The sequence below is a fragment of the Podarcis melisellensis genome (assembly GCF_964234715.1).
Source record: "Podarcis melisellensis genome assembly, chromosome: 3".
Lineage (NCBI taxonomy): Eukaryota > Metazoa > Chordata > Lepidosauria > Squamata > Lacertidae > Podarcis > Podarcis melisellensis.
The window spans coordinates 2,817,799-2,835,241 of NC_138530.1; the positions used below are offsets into that span (position 1 = coordinate 2,817,799).

Sequence of the window (17,443 nt, forward strand, 5' to 3'; positions counted from 1 at the left end):
TAAATAAGAAATTATTATTATTATTATTATTAGTATTAGTATTATTAGTATTATTAGTATTATTATTATTATTAGTATTAGTATTAAGAGCCTGCTCCAAATATCACATAAGGTGGAGCAAGCTTGTTCTCTGCAGCTCGAGCAAATTCAACTAGCAAGAAAAGAGATTCCTAAATATCAGGAATAACTTTCTGACAGTGAGAGCTGTTTGACAGTGGAAGGGCTCCCACGGAAAGTGGTGGGCTCCAAGGGTCATCTAGTCCAACCCCCTGCAATGTAGGAATGTCAACTAAAGCATCCATGACAGGTGGCCATCCAACCTCTGCTTAAAAACCTCCAAGGAAGGTTGATAGAAAGGAGTGGGTGGGTGCAGAAACTAGCCCACTGTAAATAACCCCCCACTCCAAGGATTGCCTAGAAGGGAATGTGGGCCTCACTCAGGCTGAAAAGCCCCCTCCCCCATATAGGGAGAGGTGATCCTTTGGGTACCCTGGCCTTGAGTCGGTCGGGGTTTCCATTTGAAGGAGTGAGCATAACGTTAAGTGCGCCTTCAATGCATCCGCAGTGCTGATGAAGAAAATGGACCACCCCCACATTGTGAAGCTCATTGGCATCACCGAGGAGGAGCCCACTTGGATTGTGATGGAGCTCTACCCCTACGGAGAGGTGAGAGGCACGGAGCCGAGAGCTGAGGAGGAAGCAGGTGTGACCCACCCAGGAAGTGGGGCATTGTTGAAAGTGCAGTAGCAGGGATCATTCAGTTTGTAACTCAAGGGTTAACTCTGTTACCTGTAAGTCAGCTGGCCAAGAGGGGTGAGAGGGTTGCTGAGCATCACAGAAAATCGCATGACATTTGGTGGGGCAGCATGTGGTCTGATGGGCTGTCTAGCTACAAGGGAGATTTCTCTCTGGATCTACGTGGGGCTACCTTTGAAGGTGACCCGGAAACTACAACTAATCCAGAATGCGGCAGCTAGACTGGTGACTGGGAGCGGCCACCGAGACCACATAACACCAGTCTTGAAAGACTTACATTGGCTCCCAGTACTTTTCCAAGCACAATTCAAAGTGTTGGTGCTTGAAAGCCCTAAACGGCCTCGGCCCAGTAGACCCGAAGGAGCGTCTCCACCCCCATCGTCCAGCCCAGACACTGAGGTCCAGCACTGAGGGCCTTCTGGCGGTTCCCTCATTGCGAGAAGTGAGGTTACAGGGAACCAGGCAGAGGGCCTTCTCGGTGATGGCACCCGCCCAGTGGAATGCAATCCCAGCAGATTTCAAGGAAATAAACAACTATCTGATTTATAGGAGACACCTGAAGGCACCTCTGTTTAGGGAAGTTTTTAATGTTTGTTTTATCGTGTTTTTAATATTCTGTTGGGAGCCACTCAGACTGGCTGCGGAAACCCAGCCAGATGTGCGGGGTATAAATTATTTATTATTATTATTATTATTATTATTATTATTATTATTATTATTATTATTACAGTAGTACCTCCGTTTATGTAACCCTCTGGTTACATAAACTTCGGGATGCAAAAGCGGCAAACCCGGAAGTATTTTTCCAGCCTTTGCCGCATGCGCAGAAGTAGACCTTCGGTTGTGAAAACCGCGGGATCCAGCCAGACCTCCAGACATAGCTGTCAACTTTTCCCTTTTCTTGCAAGGAATCCTATTTGGAATAAGGGAATTTCCCTTTTAAAAAGGGAAACGTTGACAGCTATGCCACCGGAACAGATCCCGCCCGCAACCAGAGGTACCACTGTTTTATTTTCATTATTTTCATTATTATCTTTAGTTGAATCTAGCCCTGTTCTCAACAAGCCCTGCCCCTAAAAAAGGCAAAATCCCCCTTGTTTCTTTCTCCTCAAGTTACCTGCAGTTCTGTTCCAATTCTTCAGTGAAGTTTATTGTCTCCCTGGACTATTGAAGTGATGGGGAAAGGGGATTGAGGGAGGGGTCTCTCCGAGGGAAGAACATTTTGAAAGTGACTCTTCTCTGCCTCTCCCTTCCTTCTCCCCACTGCAGCTGGGGCACTACCTGGAGCAGAACAAGGTGTCACTGAAGGTGCAGACCCTCATTCTCTACACCTTGCAACTCGGCAAAGCCATGGCCTATTTGGAAGCCATCAACTGTGTGCACAGGTACGAGAAGGGCACTTCGCCCCCACCCCACCCCACGGAGCCAGCCCCACGAGGGCAGCGGGAGGGTGGCATATATCAGAGACACATTTTCACAATGCACACCTGGGCTTCTCCCCAAACAGCCACCCATCATCTCTGAGAAATTGAGAAAGCCCAGACTTCTTATTGGTGCCAGATGGACCCTATCTGTGTTCCTCTGTGAGGCAAGGATGCAGAGCAGCCCTGGGTACCGGAAAAGGCATCTCAGATAGTTCTGCAGTTAGAGAAGGAATGTAGGGGATAAATCAAGAAAATGAATTGGAGACAACTCCCAGTGGAATTGCTAGCAGAGCCTGATTTGCAGGGTGGGTGGGTGTGGAGTGGATTTGATGACATAAACCCCAGTGGGGAGAGCATTGGGGTCATGCTCAAGGAGCTATGCACATGCACAGGTGCGCTGCTCAGGATGGAAGTCTCTCTCCCAGGACCTCCAGACGTGCACCACAGAGAGGTCACTTGCGTCTTCTTCTTGTTTAGCAATCATCCGTAGCTGAGTAAGATTGTCTTCCACAACAGGGTTTTAGCAGTGAGTCCATGAGTGACTGTGGAGGCCGATTCTGGATCCACACATCCTTCCACAGTGGGGACATTGGTTTCTGGGCGGGAGTTGATCATGGTGAGGGTTTGCCACATGTGCCTTCCTCTTAGCATGTTTCTCCCTTGCGTCCTGAGTTCGAGTGTCTTCAAAGTCCAGGACACCTTTGGTAAAGGCTGTTCTCCAACTGGAACGCTCGCAGGCCAGTGTTTCCCAACTGTTAGTGTTTATACTACATTTTTAAAGGTTTGCCTTGAGGCAGTCTTTAAACCTCTTTTGTTGACCACCAACATTACGCTTTCCATTTTTAAGTTCGGAATAGAGTAGCTGCTTTGGAAGACGATCATCAGGCATCCGCACAACATGACCAGTCCAACGAAGTTAAAGAATCATTTCTTCGACACTGGTGATCTTTGCTTCTTCCAGTACACTAGCATTAGTTTGCCTGCCTTCCCAAGTAATGTGTAAGATTTTTTGGAGACAACGGCTTGACTTCACCCCCAAAGGCACACTCTTCTGTTGTCTCCCGAGACAGACAAATGCTAACAACAACATTTGTATCTCACTTTTCCTCCAAGGACCTTTTTAAATAAAATTAAAATTTATAAATGTGATAAGCATATAGACCAGGGGTCTGCAACCTTTAAGACAAAAGGAGCCACTTGGACCCGTTTCCGAAGGAAAAAAAAAACTGGGAGCCGCAAAACCATTGCGACATTTAAAACAAATATATCTCCGGAGCCGCGATCTGACAGCGGGTGGGAAGGTGACGTCGGGACGGTGAGTGACTAACGCACGCACCGCCCCCATGCGACGTCACAGCCAGTACAGCGCCCGCCACAGTGGGGAGTGTCAGGGCGTACAATGCGCCCCCTCCCCTTGCTAGTATCTGCCCCGGAGCCGCAGCAAAGGTGTAAAAGAGCCACATGCGGCTCCGGAGCCGCGGGTTGCAGACCCCTGATATAGACACTTAAAAGATAAACTACCACAGAGAGCTGACCCAGAGTTACCCCTGGAACCGAATTTGGGGATTTTCTTAACAAACTAGTTTGGGTTGGGAGAAGGCCTGTGCCTACAGATCTGTTCACAGAATCTGGCGACTATCCGGGTCGTCTTCTGATCTTTGCCTAACAGGAGAAGGCCAAATTTTTGCTTTTCCGGGAGGTCAGTGAGCCTCACCAGTAGGGGATGAATGGTCTTACTACGTGCCTCTTCATAAAAGGGACATCTAAAGAACAAGTGCTCTGGGCTTCCTATCTCCCTCAATGAACAGGCACAAAGTCTCTGAGCATATGGGACTTTTTAAAAGGCTCCTTCCAGGACCGGCGAGGGCAGAGCCGAGCTTCTGACAAGTGTAAAGGCCCTTCTTGCATTTTTGGATACAAGAAAGAAGAGATATGCTGCCGGTGCAGCTATATATCTCTTGATTTCTCCAATTTTATAGGCGGGGCACCTTGAGCAGTCCTGTTGCCAAGGTCCTTAAGTTGGCTTCCGTAGTTCTCCGTGTTTGACCTACCCTTTGAGGTAGGTCAGGCTGAGAACAAGTGACTGAATGAGGTCATCTCATGAGCTTCATGGCTGAGTGGGGAATCGAACCCTGTTCTCCCAAGTCCTAGTCCAGCGCTCTAACCACTATGCTGGCTGTCTTATCAGTGAGCGGTAGATGACCCGGGGGGTCCCACCATGGCATGTGTGCTCAGGCACTTCTGACCCACCCCTCCATCATACCTATTGCCCCCTCCACCTCCCAGAAAAGGAGTGGCCAATCTCACTTTGTCACCTGCAGGGACATCGCTGTCCGGAATGTACTGGTGGCTTCTCATGAGTGCGTCAAACTGGGAGATTTTGGACTCTCCAGATATATTGAGGATGATGAGTATTACAAAGGTAAGGAGGGTGGGTTGGGGGTGTCCCAGAGCTCCAGGCTGAACGGTTACATTTTCTGAGAATCCTCCGGAAAAACAATCTCTCAAAGGACCTCTTGATGGCATTTTACCATTGTACTGTTGAGAGTGTATTAACTTATGGTCTGTGTGTGTGGTTTGGGAGCTGCACAGCCAGGGGAAAAACAATGCTGTCCAGGGTTGTAAAGACTGCAGAGAGAATAATTGGGTGCACTCTTCCCACCTTGGATCAAATCTATGCTTCCAGGTGCTATAAGAAAGCTGCAGAGATAGCGCAGGATAGTGCGCACCCCGGAATATGATCTCTTTCAGCTTCTGCCTTCTGGAAGAAGGTACAGGGTTGTAAAGACTAGGACTAGCCGCCTGAGAAACAGTTTCTACCCAAATGCGATTTGGGTTTTAAACGCAGCGTAAGGTAGTCTCTGTGGGAGTATATTGTATTTAATTATGGGGGATCAGAGTTTTTAGGGGGTTAACCAGGTTGGAATAGCTGGGATAGCTGGCTTGTTGGTTTTTGAATGTCTGATGTAGATTTTTTCAATTTCGTTGGTCTGTATGGGACAATGACGATAAAGATATTGTATCGTATCATATGAATGGATCAGCGCAAGTCAAATGTGAGTGTATTGTACTACCCAAAAAAAGTCTCAAAGCAATTTGCAGTATATATACAATGCCATTGAATATGACTAAAACAGTGCAGCCGTACCTTGGTTTTTGAATTTAATCTAAGCCGCATCAGACGCTCAGCTTCCAAAAAATGTTTGCAAACTGGAACACTCACTTCCGGGTTTGCAACATTCGGGAGCCGATTTGTTCAACAACTTAGGCATTCGACTACCAAGGTGCGACTGTACGCAATATTCCCCAGAACGCAGTGTAAGGTAGTCTCTTGTGTTTAATTATGGAGGATCAGAGTTTTTAGGGTGTTAACCAGGCTGGGATAGCAGGCTTTTTGGGTTTTGAATGTCTGATGTAGATTTTTTTCAATTTTCTTGATCTGTATGGGACAATGACGATAAAGATTATCGTATCGTATGTTGCATACATGTAATTACAGTCCGCCTGGCCACTGCTTTGTGTTTGCTGCACAAATTGAATTTGACCCTCACTGATACATCAAAAGATGCCCAATTCAAGTGCCCAACATCTTGAGTGCAAAGGATTGGCGCAGTAACACAGGAAGCTGCCACAAAATTATGTACATCTTAGCGCAGTATTTTCTGCGCTCCCTGGCAGAGATTCAGGCAGCTGACAATCACAGCCCCACCTGAAGATGTCATTGGTATGGACGCTGAGACAATCTGAAGGCAAATCTGATGTTCTGCCACTGAGCTACTGGCATTCCCACCAAAAATATTGGGTAACCAGACTGGAAAAGGCCTCCACCCAAGGCCTTGGAATGTCCCTGCCAGCTGGAAGAGGCAGTTTTTCATGAGGCCAGCTCCTCTGGTCATGTCAATGCTGCAGGGCAGCTCTGCTGTGGCCTGCACCCAGGTTCAAAAATGTGGGATTCAGTTTGTTTATTTGGTAGGGCGCTTGCTTCCCATGTGAAGGTTTGGAGATCAGTCTTGAGCATCTCTAGTTAAATGGGTTGGAAGTCCCAGGACCAGAAAGGGTCCCCAAACAACCATTGCTCGTATACACGGGTATTCGGTGGTTGGTATTTGGGGACGCGGGTGGCGCTGTGGGTTAAACCACAGAGCCTAGGGCTTGCCAATCAGAAGGTCGCAGTTCGAATCCCCGTGATGGGGTGAGCTCCTGTTGTTCGGTCCTTGCTCCTGCCAACCTAGCAGTTCGAAAGCACATCAAAGTGCAAGTAGATAAATAGGTACAGCTCTGGCGGGAAAGTAAACGGTGTTTCCGTGCGCTGCTCTGGTTCGCCAGAATCGGCTTAGTCATGCTGGCCACATGACCTGGAAGCTGTACGCCGGCTCCCTCGGCCAATAAAGCGAGATGAGTGCCGCAACCCCACAGTCGTCCGCGACTGGACCTAATGGTTAGGGGTCCCTTTACCTTTACCTTTATTCATAAGCTTGGCCTGAAGCAAGACCTCTGGAACCCAGAACAACAGCGGGCTGGAGGACTTCCACACTGCAAAACCATTTGATTTGGGGAGGGCATGCAAAACGTCTGAGGTCTAAACAAAAAAAATTCCTTCCAGTAGCACCTTAAAGACCAACTAAGTTAGTTCTTGGTATGAGCTTTCGTGTGCATGCATGTGTATCTGAAGAAGTGTGCATGCACACGAAAGCTCATACCAAGAACTAACTTAGTTGGTCTTTAAGGTGCTACTGGAAGGAATTTTTTTTGTTTTGACTATGGCAGACCAACACGGCTACCTATCTGTGTCTGAGGTCTAATTCCTGACATCTCCAGATAGGACTGTGGAAGGTTCCCTGCCTGATACGCTTTAGAGCTGAATGTCGTGTCAAACAATAAAAATGTGTTTTTAAAAGATTGAAAATGCAGCAATCAAAAATATAGCGAATGCAGAAGCCTCCGCTCGGTCGTAACCTTGCTGGCTTGCCTGTGCTTTGGGAATAACTGGCTCTGATCTCTTCCTTCTCCCCACCTCGCCCTTCTCAACCCAGCCTCCGTGACTCGCCTGCCCATCAAGTGGATGGCCCCGGAGTCCATCAACTTCCGCCGATTCACCTCTGCCAGCGACGTGTGGATGTTCGGTGAGTATCTGCTGGGAGACGACAAGAACTCAGGCCAGTATAAGTTCCAATAGTGGGGGTGGTCCCTCCTCGCAAATCAATAGTCAATTGTAACAAAAACCAATCCATTCAAAAGTACGTATTCTGACAAGGATTACAAACTCAAATAGAGATTACAAACTCAAACTCATAAGGGTATGTGTAACACAACAATTTGTCACAGTATTAGAGATTGTGAATAGAGATAAGTTCACGTTATAGTCAGAGAGAAACGTAGAAAATAACAGGATATATTTATACGAGTTCTTCAAACTTACACGACCCCTTAAAAATTAGGTAAGGAACCAAATGTTGTATAATACTGTTTTATAATTTATGATAATTTAGAATTTGAATGTATTTTCATGTAATGTTTGATACTTCCAGCTGATGAAGGTGAATACATCAAAACAGGGTCCTGTCCTGGTTTCTGATCCATAACTGACTTCTGCTCAGTGATTGAAATTAAGAGCTTCACATCAAATCTGACTATTTTTTTAAAAAGATATTTATTAACATTTCGAAAAGTATACAGAAAAATAAAACAAAAAAAAGACATATCAAAAATAAAAAAGTACAAAACTAAAAAACAGTTTAAAAACAAGTAAAGTTTCATTCCCTTATTTTCTTATAACTTACTTCCCTGACCTCCTCATACCTCCCCTTTTTGTATTCCAATTTCTAATTATTAATTCAGCAAATCCTCACCCTTAGTTTTCATTTAATTTTCAACCTTTCTTTTCTTTTTACTTAATCATTACAGCTGAAAACCACTTAATTTCTAAACCAAACATCATTCTAACATTCATTAATTTTACAATATTTCCCAAGATAGTCCTTAAATTTATTCCAATCTTCTTCCACCGTCTCTCTTCCCTGGTCTCGGATTCTGCCAGTCATTTCTGCCAGTCCCATGTAGTCTATCACCTTCATCTGCCATTCTTCCAAAGTGGGTAAATCTTGTGTCTTCCAATACTTTGCGATGAGTATTCTTGCTGCTGTTGTAGCATACATAAAGAATGTTCTGTCCTTCTTTGGCACCAATTGGCCAACCATGCCCGGGAGAAAGGCCTCTGGTTTCTTCAGGAAGGTATATTTAAATACCTTCTTCATTTCATTATATATCACGTCAAATCTGACTATGGACTAACATGAACTTATCTCTACTCATGAGTTTGTAATCCTTGTGTCAGGGTTTCTGGGAGAGAGGAGGAGATGACAGAGGAGACGGAGAGCGAGTGGGAGGAGGGGCAGAAGGATGAGGAAGAAGATGACGGAATTCTGAGGGAATCCACGAGTCTGAGCAGCGAGTCAGAGGATTCTCAAAAGGGGGTTACCTTAATCAAGCAAAGGGGAGGAGAAGGGAGAAGCGGAGAGGAGCCCAGTGGAAGACAGAGGAAGCAAGAGACGTCTCAGCCGGAACGGAGTAAAGGGGGTGGAGTCGTCAGCCTCTCGGAGGGAGCAGGATTAGGAGAGAACAGAGAGAGGGGGTTGGAGCAGGGTGTTCAGCCGGAAAGGGTGGAGAGCAGAGCAGGGGGTGGTGTAGCGGTCGAAAGAAAGGTCAGCAGCAACGTACGCGCGCCAAGTTCAAACGTAGAGGCGCGCGGAAGTGGAGAGAGCTCAGGGGAGGAGCCCGGCCCTAAAGCCAGAAAGAGGGGGGAAGAGGCGGCAGAGGATTCAGCCTCAGGCGAGTCACGGAGAGAGGGAACCCAGGGGGGCAGGAAGACCCTGCGGAAAAGAAAGGAGAGGAAGAGGTGGTCTAGAGCCAGGCTATTAAGTTGGTGCGGAAGAGGGGAGGAGTCAGAGGGGACTTCAGCGGTCTAACGTGGCAGACGTACGGCCACAATGCTGAACTGTATGAGAAGCAGAAATCTTCAATAAACTTTTCCTGTAAATAAGCTGCAACGGAGTGAGGTCTCTTGTGAGCTGGGACCAGACCTGGGTGGCCGTGACAGTAAGTCCCCTCTCTCAAAGCAAAAATTTTTTTTTGCGAAGCTCACGAACGGGAGCAGCCATGAGCGCTGAGGAGCAGCTGGTTGCATTGCGGAATCAGGTTACCGCTCTCACATCGGCAGTCATTGCTTCGCAGAAGAAGAATGACGACGTGGAGAAGACGTGCCAGGATTTGCAGGCAAGGTGGGAGCGCGCGGACAAGGCGGGGGCCCCAGGATCCAGAGCGGAGGGCATTGCGCTTGGACGGAGGGGGGGTGCCCTAGTTCCGCATTTTAATGGCAACTTGCAAGACTATCCCAATTTCAGAGCGGACGTTGTATATGCACTGCACTTACTCCGTCACGATTTTAAAGATGAGGAGGAGAGAGTGGGGTTCATTGTTTCGCACCTGCATGGGGAGGCCAGGGCTTGGCTACGCAATTTGTGGCGCGAAGATGGACCGGCCCGTCGCGATTCAGCTGCGTTCATCAAAGCGATGGATTCTTGTTTTCAATCCTCTGTGGATGTGGACATTGCGCGCCGTCAAATGCACGGGCTGAGGCAGGGGAAAGCGACTGTGCGCCAATACCACTCTAAATTTTTTGCATTGCTCACCGCCTTAGATTGGCCAAAGGACAGTAAACCGGTCAGAGATCTTTTTTGGGAGGGATTGAGCCCCCCCATCAAGGATGAGATCGCTAGGGGGGACAGACCCCAGACCCTAGAAGACGTGGTGCAACGGGCTTTAGCTCTTGGAATTCGACATGAGGGGCGTCCGTGGCATGAGGAGGACGGGCCCCAAGCGCGTGCGCAAGCAAGGACTCTCCCTTTTGGGCACAGGGACTTCAGCCGTGCGCACCCCTCGCCAATGGGGAAGGACAGAGAGGAGCCAATGGAGATTGGTGGTGCTAGGGCTCAGAAGCCATCCCAGAGCCCTGTCCCTGGTGCAGCCAAAGCGAAGCCTCCTAGAGGAACCAGGAAGTGTTACATCTGTGACAGTGCGCACCATATGGCGAAAGAGTGCCCCCAGAGGCTCCAGAAGCACACTGCAGCGCTGGCAACTGTAACAGCAGAGGTGCAACCAGGGGAGCAGCTTCAGGGAAACGACAGTGCCTGGCTGGAAGCAGAGCTACTGGGGCTCAGCCAGGCGGATCTGTAGACAAGCCCCCAGCATCACTGCAGAGCGTGGACCCTTTGCCTCCCAAACCGGCAGTTCTGCTCACAGCAACACTCCAGTTGCCTGATGGGAGACTCCTCGAGGTTCCAATAACGATCGATTCGGGAAGCAACGCCGACTTCATGGGACTGCAGTTCGTTAAGCAGCACAACATGGCGCTCCTGCCTGCAACGACGCCTCTGAACGTGGTCACGGTGGACGGCAGGAAGTTGCTGGGGGGGCAAGTGGTGCAGCAAACCCCTCCCATGATGATGCAGATTGGCAACCATCGAGAGCTTATTAGTTTCAATGTCACCCACTTATCGGACACACCCATCGTGTTAGGCATGAGTTGGCTGGAGAGGCACAGTCCCGCGGTTGCGTGGTACCAGAGGCAGATCAACTTTTGTTCATCGTATTGTGCTCAGCATTGCTTTCAGACCGATCAGGGAGGAGAAGCTGAGCAGCCATTGCATCTGGGTATGGTGCAAACAGTGCCTCACAAGTACCAGGAATTCTTGGAGGTTTTCTGTGAGAAGGAAGCTGACAAGTTGCCGCCTCATAGACCTTACGACTGCGCGATTGATTTAGTGCCAGGGGCGCAATTGCCTGCTGCCAAGCTGTACTCCATGTCGGAGGACGAAATGCAAGAGCTTCGGGAGTTCATAGACCATAACCTCAAGCGCGGTTTCATCCAGGAATCTAAAGCAGCGGGAGGCAGCCCTGTTTTCTTTGTGAAGAAGAAGGACACGCCCCAAAAAAGGCTTATAGTGGATTACAGGTTCATCAACAGCTTGACTAAGCCCAAAGCTTTCCCCATGCCCAAGATTGACGACCTTTTAGCGACCGTCAGGAGGGGCAAGATTTTCACCAAGCTGGACCTACGTGGAGCTTACAATCTCATCCGCATCCGGAAAGGAGATGAGTGGAAGACCGCCATGTTCACCCCTCTGGGCACATACGAATACAGAGTCATGCCTTTCGGCCTCCAAAATGGCAGCCACGTTTTTCAAGCATTTATGCACCACGTGCTAGCAGGTCTCCTCTACAAGAAGTGTGTCTGCTTTCTCGACGATATCCTGATTTTCTCGGAATCGCCGGAGGATCACGATAAGGACGTGAGGGAGGTCCTGCAGAGGCTGAAGGAACACAGGCTGTACGCCAAGTTGGAAAAGTGCCAGTTTGATGTCAGAGAGGTTGATTTCCTTGGCTACAAGTTGTCCGACGAGGGACTGGCCATGGACAGGGCTAAGGTTCAAGCGCTGTTGGACTGGAAAAGCCCTCGAAATCGGAAAGAGGTCCAGAGGTTCATCGGCTTTGCCAATTTTTACCGCAAGTTTATTAAAGGTTTTGCGAACGCGACGGCGGCGATCACTGACACCCTCAGTTCCAAGAAGAAGAAGTTCGTCTGGACCGAACAAGCGGAGCGGTCCTTCCGGACGCTTAAGGGTCTTTTCGCCTCCGAAGAGCAGCTGCTCCACGTGAATCCCGGCAGACCCATGCGGGTAGAGACCGATGCGTCGGATAGAGCGGTTGGGGCCGTTCTTTTGCAAGAGGATTCACAAGGCAACTGGCGACCGGGTGCGTTCTACTCCCGGAAGCTCAGCAAGACGGAGCGCAATTATACCATATGGGACAGGGAGTTGTTGGCCATTCATGCAGCTTTCAAAGCGTGGCGACACTTCTTAATAGGAGCCAAGCACACGGTGCAGGTCCGCACGGATCACAAGAACTTAGAGTATTGGCGGACGGCTAAGTTGCAGACCCAGCGACACATGCGCTGGGCGGAGTTCTTTGCGGACTTCGACTTCAAAATAGAATACATCCCAGGAGACTCCAATGTTATTGCAGACGCGCTGTCCCGAAAGCCGCAATACTTGGAGGAAGCAGCTCCAATCGCAGCAAAGCACATTTTCGCACCGCAGGCGTGGACGTGCGCTACCATCGCAGTCGACCTGGACGCGGTGCGACGCGCGTTGCAAAGGGATCAGTTTGCACAGTCTAAGATGGAGGAGCTACGCGGAGGGTCGCGACACAACGATGAGTTTCAATTACAAGATGGACTTTTGACTCGTAAGGGTGCCCTTTACGTGCCCACCGACGATCTTCGAGCCAAGGTTCTGCAACAGTTGCATGACGCCCCTAGTGCAGGCCATTTCGGCAAAGAAAAGACGATGGAGTTGGTGGCTAGAGACTTTTGGTGGCCCCAGATGAGAGGAGAGGTGGCGGACTACGTCGCCAGGTGTGATATCTGCCAGAGGTCCAAACCAGTGCACCAGAAGCAGGCGGGATTGCTAGAACCGCTGGAGACACCGCAGCAACCATGGGAGAGGGTAGCGTTGGACTTTGTTACAGACCTGCCCAGCTCCAGAGGTAAGACGGCGGTGTTAGTGGTGGTGGACTTGTTCACCAAGATGGCGCACTTCATCCCTTGTGCCAAGGTGGCGACGGCAGAACAGACCGCAAAGCTCTTCATCGATCACGTCTTCAGAGTGCATGGACTTCCGCAGTCCGTCTTGTCCGACAGGGGGCGCCAGTTTGTTTCCACTTTCTGGCGAAAGCTTCTGGGCATCTTGCACGTCAAAATCAACCTGACATCGGCGAGGCATCCACAAACCAACGGTCAAGCGGAGAGGGTCAACGCGATCATGCAGCAGTACCTGCGGTGCTACGCCAACCAGCGACCTGCGGCGTGGGTGGACTATCTGCCGATGGCTGAATTCGCCTACAACAACACGAAACACGCTTCCACCGGGGTGACGCCTTTCTTCGCGAACAATGGCCGTCATCCCAGAACCTTCCCGAGATTTGCGGCACCAGGAGGGGGGGGGCCTCAAGATGCCGACCAGTTTGCAGCGGAGTTGCAAGAGGTGCACGAGGAGCTGCGGAGACATTTGGAGCTGGCAAAACAGGCGTATAAGGTGCAGGCCGATAAGCACAGGAGGGCGGGAGAGGACATCCAGGTTGGGGACTGGGTGTGGTTAGCAGCCCACGCGATGCCGGCCAGGTCATTGGCCAAGAAGAAGTTAGGACACAGGCAGCTAGGGCCATATCAAGTTGAGGCTAAGATCAATCCGGTGGCTTTTCGTATAGCCCTTCCGGAAGGTTCCAGGGTGCACCCGGTCTTTCATAGGTCGGTGCTCACTCCCTACAAAACCCCACACAGGTTTCAAGAGTCAGGAGCACCCCCAGAGCCACGTAGCAGGGCGCCTGAGAGGGGGGAATCGCCAAGACCAGAACCTCTTAACGAGGTCACAGAGATACTGGACTCGAGATGGGGGGAGGAGGGAGTTGAATATTTTCTCGCCAGGGAGGGCACACCAGCCGCTGCTAATAGTTGGGTGCCAGGCTACGAGTTAGACGAACCCCTTTTGAAAGAAGAGTTCCATGCACTTTTCCCACATAGACCCATGCCAGCTGAGTACTTTGATGACTGGCTTTTCACACCCACATTGTCAGATAGCACGTTCAGGGGTTTCTCTTCCCCCGAGGAAAGAACACCAGAATCAAGCCCGCCCAGAGGATCGTGCTCGGGGGTGGACACGGAAACCCCTTATTGGTGGGAGGAGCAGCCAGAGGAGGAATGGCGTAAGAGGTGGCTGATAGGTCCTTGGCGGGCAGCACCGGAGGAAGTAGCGATGGAAGCAGAGACTGAGAAGCATTTGGGGGGAGAACCCGACTTCGAATACACTTACACAGAACTGCCAGCAGAGAACATTGACGTAGACGACCTGTATCCTGAGCCTACCCCCGAAGAGCCGCAGTTTCCACAACCGGTCCCCGGCGAGCGGGAGGGGGGAAGGGGGGGCTTCGAGGGGGGGATGGATGTCAGGGTTTCTGGGAGAGAGGAGGAGATGACAGAGGAGACGGAGAGCGAGTGGGAGGAGGGGCAGAAGGATGAGGAAGAAGATGACGGAATTCTGAGGGAATCCACGAGTCTGAGCAGCGAGTCAGAGGATTCTCAAAAGGGGGTTACCTTAATCAAGCAAAGGGGAGGAGAAGGGAGAAGCGGAGAGGAGCCCAGTGGAAGACAGAGGAAGCAAGAGACGTCTCAGCCGGAACGGAGTAAAGGGGGTGGAGTCGTCAGCCTCTCGGAGGGAGCAGGATTAGGAGAGAACAGAGAGAGGGGGTTGGAGCAGGGTGTTCAGCCGGAAAGGGTGGAGAGCAGAGCAGGGGGTGGTGTAGCGGTCGAAAGAAAGGTCAGCAGCAACGTACGCGCGCCAAGTTCAAACGTAGAGGCGCGCGGAAGTGGAGAGAGCTCAGGGGAGGAGCCCGGCCCTAAAGCCAGAAAGAGGGGGGAAGAGGCGGCAGAGGATTCAGCCTCAGGCGAGTCACGGAGAGAGGGAACCCAGGGGGGCAGGAAGACCCTGCGGAAAAGAAAGGAGAGGAAGAGGTGGTCTAGAGCCAGGCTATTAAGTTGGTGCGGAAGAGGGGAGGAGTCAGAGGGGACTTCAGCGGTCTAACGTGGCAGACGTACGGCCACAATGCTGAACTGTATGAGAAGCAGAAATCTTCAATAAACTTTTCCTGTAAATAAGCTGCAACGGAGTGAGGTCTCTTGTGAGCTGGGACCAGACCTGGGTGGCCGTGACACCTTGTTTTAATACATACTTTTGAATGGATTAGTTTTTGTTACAACTGACTATTGCTTTGCGAGTGGGGACCACTCCCACTACTGAAACTTACATTGGCCAGAGTTCTTGGTGTGCTTTTTTCTTGGTATATTTATATATTTAATAACAAGAACTTATTTAATGATTGGATGCGGCGGCAGCAGGTTCCGTGCCTGCGTGCTCCGCCTCCAGCAGAGGCTGGAAACGGAGGGAACCACATGCAACACACTTAGGAATTGCAAGGGGTGTTTGAAGGCAGGGGTTGCCAACGTGGTGCCCTCCAGATGTGGGGGCAGGGCCTATGACTCCCCTTCTCCCTGCCCATTGGCCATGCCATGTGAGGCTGGTGACAGCTCCAGTCGAAAGCTCCTAGAAGCCACCCCATTGGCTGCCCTGGTTTCAAAGGTAGCCAAGGTGGATGAACCTACTGGGTGTTAGTCTTGCAAGTGGATGATGTGGTGGATTCCTTCAATTAATAAATTATAATAATGCTGCACATCATTGTGATGTTTGAGACAGCTTTAGAACCTCAGTGGGTGATGGGAAGCCCACAAAAAGTGGCACCCACATAGCGGTCAACGTTTCCCTTTTTTAAAGGGAATTTCCCTTATTCCGAATAGGATTCCTCGCAAGAAAAGGGAAAAGCTGACAGCTATGACCCACATGTGCCACACACAGGAGGAATAAGGATATACAGTGGTGCCTCGCAAGACGAAATTAATCCGTTCCGCGAGTCTCTTCGTCTTGCGGTTTTTTCGTCTTGCAAAGCGCGGCTATTAGCGGCTTAGCGGCTATTAACGGCTTAGCGGCTTTAAGAAAAAGGGAAAAAACTCGCAAGCCCATAGGGAAATTCGTCTAGCGAAGCGACGCAAAAATCGAAAAACCCTTCCATCTTGCGCGTTTTTCATTTTGCGAGGCATTCGTCTTGCGGGGCACCACTGTAGTCTGAATGTTTCACCTATGGGTTTATAAATCATTTGATGTGTCAAGACGAATAGATGTTGTTCATATTGCAGTTGTTATTTTGAACGGAATGTAATTCAGACGAATGAGATTTTGGGACGCAGAAACCAAGTAAATAATCAAACCATCAATTCTGGCAACGATATAATTTGGCATTTGAATGATTGGGATTAGTAATTGTATTATAATTTGGCGTTGTTATAGTGTGAGGCTACCAATGGATTATTGTAATTGAAAACTGATAAAAATTATTGTCCAAAAAAACCCCCAGAAGTGGCATCCACAGTACTATAAATTAACACAGGCTTATATAAAAGCATTTCTCCAATTTAGCTTTACACGTGCGTAGAAATTACGTCACATTCTCAGAGGACAAGCATGTCTCCATTATCGGAGCTGGATGCCCGATCCTGTGGGGGGAACAGAGCACCTCCTCTCTTACCAGGCTAGCTCAAGGCCATGTTTTGCAGAAATATTCCCCACATATTCTTAATACAGTCAGAAGTAAGTAGGTTCTCCCACCAGTATCTCTTCACACCCCTTTTGGGGTAAATCTCTTCACATGTAGGGTTAGCCTTCAAACTTCATTCCCACTGCAGCGGAAGTGCTGCTGCGCTGCTATGAACCAAGCGCACCCCACCGTCCCCATAACTTGATTAACTGTCCCCCCCCCCCAATTCCTCCAAAGAAAATATCCTGGGTTGCAACACAGAACACTCTAAACAACGACAAGCGACACGTTGGTTAATAATACACCGACAGTATTTTTATAACACTACATCAGACGCTCAGGTTGCAAACGTGATCCGTGCGGGATGCATGTTCGCAACCCGCAGCATTCACAACCAGCACCTGCGCAGGTGTGGGTTGCGATTTGGCGCTTCTGCGCATGCACAAAGCGCAATTTAGTGCTTCTGCGCATGTGCGACCGCCAAAACCCGGAAGTAACCCGTTCTGGTACTTCTGGGTTTCAGCAGTCCGTAACCCGAAAAAACGCAACCTGAAGCATCTAACCCGAGGTATGACTGTATACTGTTTCAAAATTCATAAACAGAAGAGATCTAATATGTGCATGGAGTCACAAATTAGTAAGAATCAAATAAATGTTCCATGAACAGGAATAGTAGGAGTGGTAAGTCACTGTCAAAGATCACTGAAATGGAGGCAGAATGCCTTTCCACAGTCAACATCCTACCAATGGATTATTGTAATTGAAAACTGATAAAAATTATTGTCCCAAAAAAAACCCAGAAGTTGAGATGATGGGTGCTCTGAGCGTCGCAATAGGGGGCTCCAAGCACAGCAGCAGACAGAACAGTTTTTCCAGGATACTGAACTGTTTCAGTGATGATTCTTCATCAGCTGGCAATAATAGACTATGAAATCCATTACACTCCAATACAAAACAAATTGAAATGACAGTCTTGCTGATAAGCAACCAGTAACAAATACATAGCA

General features: G+C 49.4%; 1 protein-coding gene across 7 annotated transcripts in view; it reads left to right on the top strand.

The window, feature by feature from the left end:
* The window catches only part of PTK2B (protein tyrosine kinase 2 beta), a 247,159-nt gene that overhangs the window by 209,115 nt on the left and 20,601 nt on the right, over positions 1 to 17,443 (top strand). For all 7 annotated transcript variants that reach the window (XM_081903795.1, XM_081903789.1, XM_081903791.1 and 4 more), the window contains 4 exons: positions 566 to 666; positions 2,026 to 2,141; positions 4,502 to 4,602; positions 7,214 to 7,303. In XM_081903795.1, the coding sequence (XP_081759921.1) occupies positions 566 to 666; positions 2,026 to 2,141; positions 4,502 to 4,602; positions 7,214 to 7,303 (408 nt within the window). The remainder of the gene's footprint in view (positions 1 to 565; positions 667 to 2,025; positions 2,142 to 4,501; positions 4,603 to 7,213; positions 7,304 to 17,443) is intronic.